At 36.4% G+C, this 14,433-nt stretch overlaps 1 protein-coding gene across 4 annotated transcripts in view; it reads right to left on the reverse strand.

Annotated features, from left to right (window-relative positions):
- The window catches only part of ARHGAP10 (Rho GTPase activating protein 10), a 337,434-nt gene that overhangs the window by 118,222 nt on the left and 204,779 nt on the right, over positions 1–14,433 (reverse strand). For all 4 annotated transcript variants that reach the window (XM_064383837.1, XM_064383836.1, XM_064383838.1 and 1 more), the window contains 2 exons: positions 13,342–13,416; positions 6,583–6,670 (listed from right to left, as the gene is read on the reverse strand). In XM_064383837.1, the coding sequence (XP_064239907.1) occupies positions 6,583–6,670; positions 13,342–13,416 (163 nt within the window). The remainder of the gene's footprint in view (positions 1–6,582; positions 6,671–13,341; positions 13,417–14,433) is intronic.

Consider the following 14,433-nt stretch of genomic DNA (forward strand, 5'->3'; position numbering starts at 1 on the left):
GAAGGTCACTTCATATTGACAAAAGTGTCAACTCGTCAAGAAGCCAAAACAATACTAAATGTTAACAGATCTAATAAGAGAGCCCAAAACCACTCGAAGGAAAAACTGACAGAACTGCAAGGAGAAACAGGCAAATCCACAACTATCATCAGAGATTTAAATACCTCTCTGTTTCAATAACAGAACAAGTAAACAGAAAAATCAGGATACAGAAGATCTGAACAAAAATATCAACCAACTTAATCTAATTGGGCATGTCTGTCACCTAAATGACACTCCACTCGAAAGCAGAACACACATTCCCAGTACATACAGACCATTTATTTTCCAAGATGAACCATATTCTGGGCCATGAAACAAATCTCAAAAAATAAAAAGGGTTCAAGTCATACAGAGTATGTTATTTGATTATAACAAAAATTGGATTAAAAATTAATAACAGAAAGATATCTGGAAAACTCAAAAGAGAGAAGTTAGAAAGTATTCTGAAATGAATGAAAAGCACAACATATCAAAATCTGAGGGATGATGGTACAGCAGTACTAAGAGGAAGTATACTACTAAACACCTATATTAGAAAAGAAGAAGGGCCGTAAACCAAGCACTTCATTTTGTACCTCAATGAGCTATGAGGAAAAAAGTGTAAATTAAACCCAAAGTAAGCAGAAGAACAGAAATAAGATCAAGCAGAAACCAATAAAATAGAAAACAGAAAAATAATAGAGAAAATAAATTAATCCAAAACCATAACTTAAGATAACCAGTAAAAATGATCAATATAGCCAGAATGATTAGGAAATAAGAGAGAGAAAACAATGCTAGGAATGAGAAAGGTAACTGCAGAATCAGTGCAGATTCTAAAGATATTAAAAAGAAAATAAAGAAATATTATGAACAATTTCATGCCTATAAATTCAACAATTCAGATGAAATGGGCAAATGTATTAAAAGACACAAAATACCAAAGTCCACTTAAGAAATAGATAACCTGAGAGGTCCTATTAAATTTATGGTTAAAAATCTTGCCAGTTAGAAGACTCTAGGGCCAGATGATGTCACTGAATGAATTCTACCAATTAAGAAAGAAAAACTACTAATTCTATACAAATTCTTCCAGAAAATAGAAGAGGGAATAATTTCTAATTCATTCTGTGAGTTAAGCCTTATCCTAATATCAAAGTTACATTATGAGAAAGACATCAGGAGAAAACTAAAGACCAGTATCACTCAGGAACATAGGTGCAACTTTTCTAAATAAAATGTTACTAAATCAAATCCCACAAGATAAATAAAAGAATAATATATCACAAGTTGAGTTAATCACAGGAATACAACACTAACTCAGTATTCAAAAAAAAAAAAAAATTCTATCTACTTCACCAAACAGAAAGAAAACCATATGATCATCTCAACAGACAATTTAGGAGAAATAACAGCCTCTCTCACAAAATGGTACTAGAACAACTGGACATCCCTATGCAAAAATGAACTTGAATTCATACCTTATATCTTATATAAAAATTAACTCAAAATGGATCACAGAACTAAGTATAAAACCTAAAACTACAGAACTTATAGAAGAAAAGCTTTGTGACCTTGAATAAGTACAAACATTTCTTAATATAGCATCAAAAGCCAGTTCATCAAAAGAAAAACTAATGAACTAGACTTCATCAAAATTGAAACTTCCCTGAAAGACACAATTGAGAGAATGAAAAGACAAGTTGCAGAGTGAAAAAATATTTGCAAAGCAGGTATCTAAGAAATTACTTGTATTCAAAACATATTTTAACTTTTAAAACAGTATGACAATCTAAGTTTTTAAAAATTGGGCAGAAGATATGTATAGACACTTGACTCAAGAAAATACATCAATGGAAAATAAGCACATGGAAAAAGAGTTCAACATTACTGGTCGTTAGGGAAGTGCAAACCAAAAGCACAACAAAATACTACCACATACCTATTAGGATGGCTAAACTGAAAAAGACTGACCATCCTAAGAGTTGGTAAGAATGTAAAGGAAGTCGAACTTTTGTACATTGTTGGTGAGGATGTAAAGAAATACATCAACTTTGGAAGAAAGTCTGTCTATTTCCCAAAAAGTTAAGCATACACCTACCACATGCTCTAAATATTCCACTCCTGGGATTTATCCAAGAGAAATGAAAGCCTATGTCCACTCAAATATATGTATACAAATGTTTTTAGCAGCTTTATGTGCAATAGCCAAAAGTTACAAACAAGTTAAATATCCTTCAGTAGATGAACTGATTTTTTTAAATGCTGGTATATCTATAAAACGGTCCATTAGTTAGCAGTGAGATGGAATGAACTCCTCGTATATACTACAACACAGGTGAATCTAATTATCCTAAGTAAAATAATACAGATTTCAAGTGTATACTGTATAATTCTATTCATATGAAATTACAGGAAATGCAAATTAACACATAATCATAGAAAGCATGTTGATGGTTACCAGTGGATGAGGCTACTTTGGTGGGATATGAAAGAGAGATTTCAAATAGTAGGAGGAAACTTTTTGCATAGGGTCGCTACCTTGATTATGGTGATAGTTTCAAAGGCGTACATATATCAAACTTATAAAAATGTACATTAAAAATATATGCAGCTTATTGTATGTCAACTGTTTCAATAAAGCTGCCTAAAAAACAAATAAAAATAGGCCAAGCATGGTAGCTCACACCTGTAAACCCAGTGCGCTTTGGGAGGCCAAGACAGGAGGATTGCTTGAGGCCAGGAGTTCAAGACCAGCCTAGTCAATGAAGTGAGACCCTGTCTCCACTTTTTTTTTTTTTTAATGTTTTGAAAGGAAAATTGAAAAATAAAAGAAAAAATGTTTAGGTACATATATTCCTTACATACAATTTATGATGGTATGGTATATACATACAAACACATAATGACAACCATAGATAAACTAAAATTTAATGCATGAGTGAAAAAGTCCTGCTCTTATTTCCTCTCCTTCTCCTTTTCCCCTAGATTCCCATTTCAAGAAGAAAATGAAAAAAAAAAAAATCAACTATACCACAGCCTAAATAAGGAGAAAGAAGGGCCAATCAGAAGTAAGCCTTTAGGGGTATCATTTCAAAATACAGACAAGCAGGAAGTAACAAAGAAGAAAAATGGTTATCTAGCAGAGAAGGAAAGTTAAAGGGTGCTGAAAAGAAAAGCGGGGTTGGGGGATATGACAATACTTAGAAAAACCACAGAGGGCCAGGCGCGGTGCTCACGCCTGTAATCCCAGCACTTTGGGAGGCCCAGGCAGGCAAATCACTGAGGTCAGCAGTTCAGGACCAGCCTGACCAACATGGAGAAACCCCGTCTCTACTAAAACTACAAAATTAGGCTGGCATGGTGGCACATGCCTGTAATCCCAGCTACTTGGGAGGCTGAGGCAGGAGAACTGCTTGAACCCAGGAGGCGGAGGTTGCGGTGAGCCCAGATTGCGCCATTGCACTCAAGCCTGGGCAACAAGATTAGAACTCCGTCTCAAAAAAAAAGAAGAAAAACCACAGAGAACATTTATTTTCCAATAAAAATGCATTTGTATCTGAATATCTTCTACACATTACTTACATCACTGCCATATGTCTAGCTAGGCAATGCAGCATAAAAAATAAATATTGTTAACATTAGGGAAGCAGTCATACAAATGACAAGTTTCCCATACCAAATGTATTCTGCTGAGTCACTGCAACTCTCAGCCTCCCACCTGACATGTTTTTGAGCCACCTCTCTTTGCCACTCTTTGGGATCTGTTGGGGGATATAAATCATAATATTTACCTAAGCTGGCATTTCCTTCCCAAAATGTCCCATTACAATTTCCAGGCTTAAAAGAAAGATTCCTCCAGGTAAAATCATTTGACTAGAAACATCACAAAACCACTCATTTGTCCCCTCACAATGGAAAACTGCTGTAATGAATACGGCGCTAGAAATCAAAATAATTGTCTGTATAGATAAGAAATCATTCAGAGAGCTGGTATTCAGCTCTCTAAAACACTACAAGCAAAAAAAATGAAACATTGCCTCAAGTCAGTAGAAGAAAAGGGAGATACCATGCATTGGTCCACTGCACATATTTTTCCTTCTCCAAGACCATGGAGGACTTGCTTCTTGTTTTAGTTCGGTGCTTTGGGGGTTTGGCTGTTTTCCTCCCTCCACCTCCAACATCCCATCCAATAAGATAGCTGGGTTATTTGCAGTGAGAAGAATTCAAGGGCAAGAGCTTTTTTGGGTGAGGAAAGCTATATTCAGCTTCACGCCATGGTGCCATGAGTGACAGAGCTGGGGCTCCAACCCTGGCAGGCAGGCTGACTCCAGACCTCCTGCTCTTGACCATCACATTCTATTACCTCTCATGCAGAAAGAAATACACTTGCTTGGGCCAGAACCCTGTTGCCAAAATGGAGGTAGATAAAAACTCAGTTTTCTCCCATTTGATGCATCACCAAAATTTAAAAAAAAAAAAGGTGTCAATTAAATCCTAATTACTGCATTTTCCATCACTAAAAATAACACGGGGAAAAGAACAGCAACCCAACTTTCAAATCTCCCAAGGCATCTGCCATCTTACGAAAATTCACTTTATCACATTCAGGCAGAATGTGTATTTTGTTAGAAGTTACATAATAATAGCATCTCATAATGTCATTCTGTAGGCAATGTTTGTTTAAAAGTGGAATTCCATAGGATGAAGCAAGGTAATGAAAGAAAAAGGCAGAAAAAACAACACAAGACCAGAGGCAAGAAGGAACTAGCTTCCGAGAGTATCAAGAACCAAAAAGAAATCCTATGGACTAAATAAGAGCCTCTAGTTTATTAAACAAATTCCTCCCACACAGCAAAAGAAAAGAACCATATGGAACAGAGGAAAAAAGCATGTGATTTATTGCCAAAAAGGTGGATTTCACCCTTAGTTTTCCAGCAATAACTGAGACATCTTAGTCAATCCCTTTACCTGTACTAGATACGAGTCTACTAAACAGTAAAATGGATTTCAAGCTAACTCCTAGAGTGGCAGTACTTCTTCTGGTCAAGTTAACATGTGCAATTCATTATATGTTTATATCCCTTACCTATTAATTCCTTCATCTACCTAATACAGGTTTCTCAATCTCAGCATTATTGACATTTTGAATCAAATAATTCTTTCAGTGGGAGGGTGGGCTGTCCTATGTACTACAGGATGTCAGATGCCACCAGATGCCAGGAGCACAGCAAACCAGCAATGATGAAAATCAATAATGTCTCCAAACATGGCCAAATATGCCACTGAAGGCAAAATCTTCCTCAGTTGAAAACCACTGCTCTAATTTCTCAGCAACAGGTACAGCTCCAAGTTGCTGGGGATATTGCAGTGAATAGGACTTAAAAAATGCCTATCTTCGGGAAATTTATATTCTTATCCTAGAGTTGGGAGTAAAGAGACTCATTTTTACCATGATCCTCACCTAAGCCACAGTTAGTCACTATCAGTGGCAATACTGATATAAGTATACACCCCTTTATCAATTAGGAATGACAACAATGCACATAATAGTTTAAGAAAAAAATGTAGAGGCTGCGAACGGTGGCTCACACCTGCAATCCCAGCACTTTGGAAGGCCGAGGCAGGCAGATCACCTAAGGTCAGGAGTTGAAAACCAGCCTAGCCAACATGGTAAAACCCCGTTTCTACTAAAAATACAAAAATTAGCCAGGTGTGGTGGCAGGCACCTGTAATCCCAGCTACTTGAGAGCCTGAGGCAGGAGAATCGCTTGAACCTGGGAGGCGGAGGTTGCAATAAGTCAAGATCGTGCCACTATACTCCAGCCTGTGTGACAGAGAGAGACGCCATCTCAAAAAAATAAAAAAAATAGGCCACTTGTTTACCATGAAAAATCTAAGTTCCCAGTAGAACCACAGCATATAAGAATTACAGTGTGACCTTTTTTCATTCTTTTCTTTCTGTTTTTACTGTCTAGATACTTGCTCTTCATCTAACCATGAGCTTATCATTAAATTCTTTTTAATAAAAAAAGGACAGTGACTCTGAAATAATCCTGCCCTCTTCTAATGCTAGTCCTAAATATTTTCTATTATAAATAGAAAACAAGTTTATCTTAAAACCTCACCAAGTAAACTTCTTTTCAAAGAGTTTGGATTTACATGTTGTTGTAAGTCTTTAAGTTTAAACCATCTAAACTTTAAAAAAATCATTTCAGCATAAAATATAAAGATAAAATGAATTCAATAAATAGCCTTCATTCAATCAGCAGCCTCAATGAGTTTTTTCATAGTGTTTAATTCCTAAAATGTACATCTACAAGAAACACCTATTTCAAAACCCAAGTCTATATCAATTTCTGTTCTGCTGCGATTTACTTAATTACTGATGTTTACCCACTACTTACCTTTCTTTCTGGGACACTGAGACACCTGATAAATAATCCCTTTTTAAAATAAGGCTTAATTTAACTACTGATACTCATGTACGCAACTGGCATCTGTTTTATGTTACAGATCCAAATAGTCCATTCTTCTTTCTCATTACTGAGAGGAGTTTACCTCAAATACTGTTTCAGGGCACTTGTTATCGTCTTCACTTCCCAATCTGCAGAATTCTCCAGGTCTACCTCATTGCATGTTTTTACATCTAGTGAGCAAGCAAACAAGAAAAAAATAATTAAAACCCTTAACATCAAAGGTCCTCCTGTCTAGCTCACAAAGCTTCCATTTTTAAATGAGCAAACCACAATCCTGCAGTTTCCTAAAAAAAAAAAACATTTTATACAATTTCTCTAAAATACTATAAGCTATGTTCTATGACTAGACACCTCTGGCACTTCAGGAAATCTGTCGTACAGATCAAAGCAAAAAATAAGAGATGAGTTGGGGGTAAGGAAGAATTAGACACAGTATTTCAACATCCACAACTGCAATTCATGTACAGCTATCATCATCATCATCATCGTTAACAGTATCACTCAGGAGCCTTGGCTTACAGCAAGTGGCACTTTCAGCTGTATGCACATGGTTTGTTTTACGTGGAATCGTTGTTCTCACACTGTGTACTGATAGAGGCAGGAGACAGTCAAATGCCTAGGCAAGTAAGGAAGGGTCCCCAGAGAACCTCCGACGCACCCAGGTCATTGTGCACAGGAGGCTTGCCTAAACATGCCCACGGTGATATTTCCGTTGTTAAACACACGCTCAGTAAGGGAACAAAATCAATGTGGAGTGGTTTAGACTGAGGGCCCGCATGCGCACTGGGGGAAAAGGATGGAACTGCCGGGCATCCGCGCTTTATGCAAGGAAGGAGCCAATGTGTGGCGGCCTCACAATCTGTGAGGGCGGAGCCAGCTGGTGGGACTCCTTTCCTTGCTGAGAGCTCCCCTTTAGCTTAGTAAGTTCCACTCTCCTCACCCTTCACTATGTCTTCATGCCCAATTTTTCCTGGTGGTGACACAAAAACCCGGATATAGCTGAACCAAGGAGCAAAAAATCCTGCATCATTATGACACAGAAAACGGAGGGTGGCACCGTGAATGGCACAATGCCAGTATCAGAATGGCAACAAACTGGTGGGGGAAAGAGTGATGACCTTGTCTCAGATTTTCAGGATTTCTGTTCGTTAGATTATCTTTCTGAAATTAATATACGATCAATCAAAACAAAAATGACAACATGGAGACTTAAAAAGTTATTTACAAGTAATCTTTCACATAAACACTGTGTAATATATACACTCATCTGGGAAATATTTATTGGAAGCCTCTGTGTCACACTCCTGATATTCATTCTAACTTAAACTAGTTTTCTTTATCCAAATAGCATGTAATGATATGTTTCTTACAAACATCCTTTGAAATGGTAAGTCAGTTAATAGGGTTGCTCCTTTATAAAGTAAAAGAAAAAAGTTAAATTTAAAATAGCTAGAAAGTTCAAAAGAAAAGGTATGTGACACCAAGAAAAATAAAAAGGAGATAGGAGAGTTAGTAAATTGCAGAAAGGAAAGTGTCAATCCTGGTAGAAATAAAATGAAAGGATGGCAGGAAAGGCAAACACCCTGAGGAGTATGGTGGCATCTTTGACTCCTGTAACTCTGGGCTGGTACACTCAGCTGTGTCATGGCAGCAGGGAGGAGTGCAGCGTGGGTATCACAAAGCTGGGCTTAAATGCCTGTAACAACCTGGCCCAACCATACCACCGCAAGTGAGTTCCAAACCTATCTGAACTTCAGATCTTCATCTGCACGATAGAGATAATGTAAATGCTCTCACAGAACTATTGAAAGCATCAAAGCAAATAATGTATACACAGTTCCATAAATAATTAAATGTAGCAGGTTATTACTGCTGCTGAGTCACTAAAAAGTATAAGCAAGCAGTGATGGTACCTTCCCAAAGGGAGGAGACAGGAAATGGGTTATGACAAATGATATTGAGCCATCAATATCAATTTGCCTGGTTTTCTACACACCCACTATGCAAAAGAGAAAATAAAGAGATTCGTGGAAAAGACTTTCTCCCGCACTCTATGATGATGTCTTAACTAAGACCAAAAAAACCTAGTTGTTTCAGGGTTTTTTTCCTCCCTTATACTGTATTTGTCTTCATCGAAAAGGAAACATTTTGTTAGCATTTCCTTTCTAAAAGCACTAAAAAGAAAAACCTGTCAAAATGGGACCAGCGCATTAAGTCATGCATGCCACTTAAAAAGTTTTAGGCTTGGGATGATGAAGAATGGATGACAACTCAATGTTGGTCCGAAACTTTCTGAAGATAAAATCAAACGGGAAGTGATGGTTCTTTTACAACCATAGCATCATACATGAGGTCAATTACTCAAAGGTCTGAAGACTTTTAAAGCACTTCAACATTTCTTGATTACAGCGACTGACAGCAATATGCAATAAACTACAACAATGGCAATTGACACTGATTACATTTTGATCAGTTCCTACAATTCAGAACTCATTTGTTACTGAGCTTGTCAGACAAGCCACAGATACATTCAAGAAATCAAATTAAGCACCCTGATTAAAGGTGCAATCCTTTATAACTAGGACTAAATAATTCTGTTCTAAAGGCTTTGCCAACCAATTACTTCAGTAACTGAATATTCTCTCTCTCATTAAATCAATTATTTAAATCTCTTTTTAACATACAAGTAGGATAACATTTTCAATCAACTTGCTACCCGAAAATCACCTTTTTAAAATCAAGATGCTTCTAAGGGAAATCTTTTATTTCCAGCTTTCTACCAAATTATGATTCTGTATTTTGAGAATCATATTCCTTCTATGGAAAAATAAGCCATCATTCTAAATTCATGGAATAAAAAGCAGCTGTCACATCAGAAGCAAATGACTACACAGTGTCTATGTTACTAATTCTCTCTTAAATTTTCACTGTTTTCAAATAGCTCAATCATCCGTAGCAGTCCTTTACAATCAGTGGATGCACTGGGACTAGGCAGAATTTAATGCTTATTTGGAATTCCAACGTGAAAATATATTTGGAGGTTCATTCAGAATATATGTTCTACCGTAAGAAAGATAAAACAATTTGCTTCCTTTCTGACCAAGGAAGGACACTTCATAGATATGTTAAAAATCTAAACTAACAAGCACAGATAAAAAGAGCTGATTTCTTTTTTATTTGGGTGAATGCTTCATACTTACATAACCACTGGTCATTTTTTTGAAACTGAAAATCTGCAGTCCAACCTAAATGCAAAGTGCAATTTTATGCAGCTTCTAGCACCCTACTCAACACTGACTTAGGTCCAATTTTAAAGTACTTGAAAAAGCACAGTGAATGGATGAATTTTGAAAATATGTTTTATAATCAAAAGATCAGGTTTTTTTTCAGCTGCATTAGTTCACTTTTCCCCCAATCTATGAGACAGAACTGTCCTACGAAGTAAACACCGTAATGTTTTTCAAGTAAAACTCTTTTCAATTATTTTTATTTCTTGTTTTCTATGGTTCTGTGTGAAAATGAAATCATCCAGGCCTTCTTGAAAATCAGATTTAGAATTAACCACTGAACTCACCAGACCACACAAGCTACTACCACATTTTCTCATAACTTCCTCTTCCTCTGCTCAGATGCTGTAAACTAAAGTAGGGAAGAAGGAAGAATGCATAACAATTCCACCTCCTATCAGTTCTAATCTACCATGAACTATTGTAATTGATATTTTACATTCTCACTCCATTTACTAAAAAACCATGACTCACCCAAAGACAACTCATCTGATACTTCTCCCTGCCTTTCCCAACTGTTCTAAGTGTCTCCTTTACAAAAAAATAACAACTTCTACCACACTCCGTGAGCCCTGTCTCAGAGCCTGCAAAGGGGAAGAAAAAAGCAGGTGTCTGCTCACATGGGCATGTTCTTTCGGAAACTTAAGAAGCTTGGTCCAGGGAAAGGCTCAGAGGCTGCTGGAAATCCAGGTGACAGTTGCTTTAGGCTCCCAGAAGTGAAGACAACTAAGAATGCCCTCATCACCAGGTGGAGGAAGGCAGCTGCCTGGTCCCTTACCTGGCCTGGAGGAGAATACCTCTCTATTTAGACAATTTTCTATCGTCAATGCCATTGCTATTTCTTGCCAGCTGGGAGATAGGGGAGAAGAAAAGAAGGAGGAGAGAAGAAAGAGGATAAGGAGGGAAGAAAGGAGCAGGAGGAAGGAGGAAAGAGAGAAGTATGATAATGGAAAAATATATATATTTTCTTCTGTTTTAATATTAAATATGAAGGGAAAAAAACACCCCCAAAAAAAGTGACAAGTGAAAAAACATGCAAGAGATTAAGCATATACCCTTTCTTTAGAAATCATCATAAACTTTTACATGAGTATTTAAAGAAGACTTAAAACACTTGAACAAACTATACAAAGTATTCTGTGTAAAAATGGCAATAATTAAAAATTCTAAATAATTAGCTCTCAAGAACTATAGAGAATCAGGTAAATGGCAGCTCTCCTCAAAAAATAGTACATGGCTTGAAATTGTTTCTCAAATACTTATATTATTTTCCATTTCTACGAAGAAAAATACATTACAAACAAAATGTACTTTGAAAAAAATTCAAATTTGAAATAAACCTATTACCTGCAGGAATAATAATAAACACTAATTGCCTTAAAAAAGCAAAGTTAAAAACGTGGCAGACCCACACAATTTTTTTCTCTTCAGGATATATATGAAACCCTCTAATAACGCAGCAAAATGGGAAAAGTTGGAGAAAAAAAAAATCCTTAAGATTATGTTGACATGACTATTCGAAACGCTAAAACCCTTGTTTTGGGAGAGGCATTAAATTATTTCCATTTGAACACTCAGGATAAAAGGAAAGAAATAAGGAAATGTTAAATTGATTAGGAAATGGCAAGTAAATTTATTTTGTCAAGGGTTAAGGTTTGTATTGGTAGCATAAGGTAAGAAGAAAACAGTATTAATGCTAATGAAAATCCAAAGTTTTTGACTGACAATCTTAACTTCATACTAGGGATTATTTATAGACTACTCAAAACAAATGTGTATTGTGTAGCCCTCTTAAATAAATGGCTTAATCAGGAGGTAACAAGTCAGTATCTCTGTTTCACATCAATTCTCTAGCTCTCCTGTTTGCAGAATGATATTACTAAAAACATAAGCAATTCCCTTGCCAGCATTATGTATGAGGTTGTGTCACACTTATGTCCTGGGCTTCTCTACTCTCAAGCTCATGAAAAGTGAAAACAGTTTTCCAGGTCATGAATTTTTGAGGGTTTAGATATTTAAAAACACCTTGTAAGTTAAGGACTGGCTTGGGACATTTCCCATGAGCAAAGGAAACTACCACCCTGAGTTGAGCAATGCTGTACATGTAGAATTTTATGAGAATTATGAACAAATTTTGAGACAGCTTAACACTTCAAGGTGACCACAGAAAAACCCTTGTTCAAACTCTTCTTGAACAGGAACAAGAAGATAATAAAAATAATGCCAGGTCCTTAGGACCAATTTACCACCAAAATGTGCCTTTCAGTCCAAATTCCCCATTCTGATATCGAAATACTCTTCCAATTCTAATCATCATAACACCATCTTGGAAATGAAAGAAGTGTTTCTAATTTTAAAATTAAGTAAAAGCAGATGCTGTAGTCCCGTTAAATTCTTCCAGCTGCTACTGAACCACTGGCAACCTGAGTCTATTTAATTTGGAGACCGCTAATGGTAAAAAGGAAAATCTGACTGCCAAAATTGCACACCCAAGTTAAACCAGAGAGGCAGAAAATGAAAACAGCTTATGGAAGTGAATGTATTCTAATAAGGCTCTCCAACTGATGACGGGCAATTTCTCCTGTGGTTAATAGCTTACAAAAGATTGTTGCTTATCAAATCCTTAATTCAAATACAGCCAAACAAGCAATCCTATCCATAATATGTCAGTTGATTTTATTCATCTTGGCTCATGTTTTCTAAAAATGAGTCTTTGCTATAATGCTTTAAGATGCAGACAGGTTTCAATGCATTTACAGCACACCTGAGGGCATTGTTAATATTGATTAAAGTAAGATATCAAATAAATTAATATGTAGCAAGATCATAATGACAGACCGGTTTGATACGCAGGCCCTCTAGCCTGATGAGTTATTATCACTCCTCGAGAGGCAGCCTGTTTTGGGGTGGGGGAGAAGTGGAGTGTCTTACAGGTGGCAATGAACTGACAGCAGTGTGTAATGTAAAAGCGCTTTGTCATTCACATAATGTCTGGGGTAATGAAATGAATTCACTTTCTGGCTTCCTCTAGTCTGCGATGCCAAAGAACACTGTGTTATCAGCACAGATGGAGCATGCATGGTTCTGGAGGAGAGCCTGGTGTGAACTACAAACAAGCCACTGTGAATACCAATGAATCCCTGAGAATCAGACCCTTGCAGTCAAATTACAGTTTTGGAAGCTCCATAAAAATAAGCGAGTCCCAGTGGTCTTGTCCAACCAAATGTACTGTCACAATTCTGGACAGGCTATTTGGAAGCCATGCAAATCACAGAGGCCTGACGGCCACTTCCCTGTGAGAAGCAAGCACAGGAAGGCAATCAACCAGGGGGGTGCATTCTTTTTTCTCTCATTTCTTAATCAGAGATAATAGATCATCTATGCTGATGAAAATACTAATCTACTTCTGTGGGTCAACTGTCTCTGCCCAGCAGAACACTCTTGTAGACAGAAGAATGGAATCACTAATATTCTGTACATTACTATGAAATATTAATCTGTGAAGTCAATGAACATACATAACACATGGAAAAATGATTAGAAAAGAGGCATACCCATCAACATACTCAGAAGTCTCTGGACCTTTGAACTCACCCCCACAACTCTGTATAATCCTTGGTCATTTATACCTATGGGAAGAAACAAACTATTAGCAAAATACAAGACTATCAAATTTTAAAAGCCATCATCAAACAGTTGCATTCAGAATCTTTGCTAACAAACATTAGCAAAATTCCTGTTAATTATAAAAATAACCTTTGAAAAAAGCAAGTGTTTAACAACTTGTTTTACTAGCTTTTTATCTGTGAGTTGTGGTTAATAATAATCTCAGCAAACAATGTTCCATGTGGACAAAATGAAATGCCTCAATGTTAATAAGTATCATGGATACACTGAAATGAATACCAATGCCATTTGTAAAGATGTACTAAAACTTTTATGTTTATTGTGTTTACCTGTTTACATTTTTCTTGAAAAGTTTTAGCCTTTTAAAAATATGGTGATGATTAGTACATAAAAAGAAATCATTGTTTGAATGATTCTTGAAAACCATGGAAATTCATGTAAAACTGAAGCAAAACTGTAATTTCTTTAAAGTTGTCATATGCCCTGTCCAATGAGGAGCTCTGAAACTGCAAATCAGTATCACCACAAAGTATACTGCAAAATGAACCAATAGTGCATCCTCTCTTTCTACAGAGATCTGAAAACAAATTGTCCCTGAGCACAACAGACATAGAAAAGCAAGAAAATGTACTGTCAGACATAACTTGGTATGCCAAACAAATATCCTTATCATTTGGATTCTGATCTGGACAAATCAATGATGAAAGGATATTTTTGATGCAATTAGCAAACTCTGAGTGGCATTAAGGGTATGCAAGAAAATCTCCATTTGTTTAAAGTTGCATCCAGAAAGGGGTGAAAGTAATCTTACATTTGCTTTAAGAAGGAAAAAGGGATAGATCAAACAACTGTAGCAAAATCCTGATAATTCTTGAATCTGGATGAGAAGAATATGGAAGTTCATTGTACCAATCTCTCTACTTCTTTACGCTTGAAAATTTTCATAATAATGACTTCCAAAAAATGTGACTTATATTTACTTCTCCAACGAGTTGCAGCTTTCTGGCTATGTGTTTATT

This window comes from Aotus nancymaae, unplaced genomic scaffold (assembly GCF_030222135.1).
Source record: "Aotus nancymaae isolate 86718 unplaced genomic scaffold, 86718_ANA_hifiasm-v0.15.2.pri h1tg000033l, whole genome shotgun sequence".
NCBI lineage: Eukaryota > Metazoa > Chordata > Mammalia > Primates > Aotidae > Aotus > Aotus nancymaae.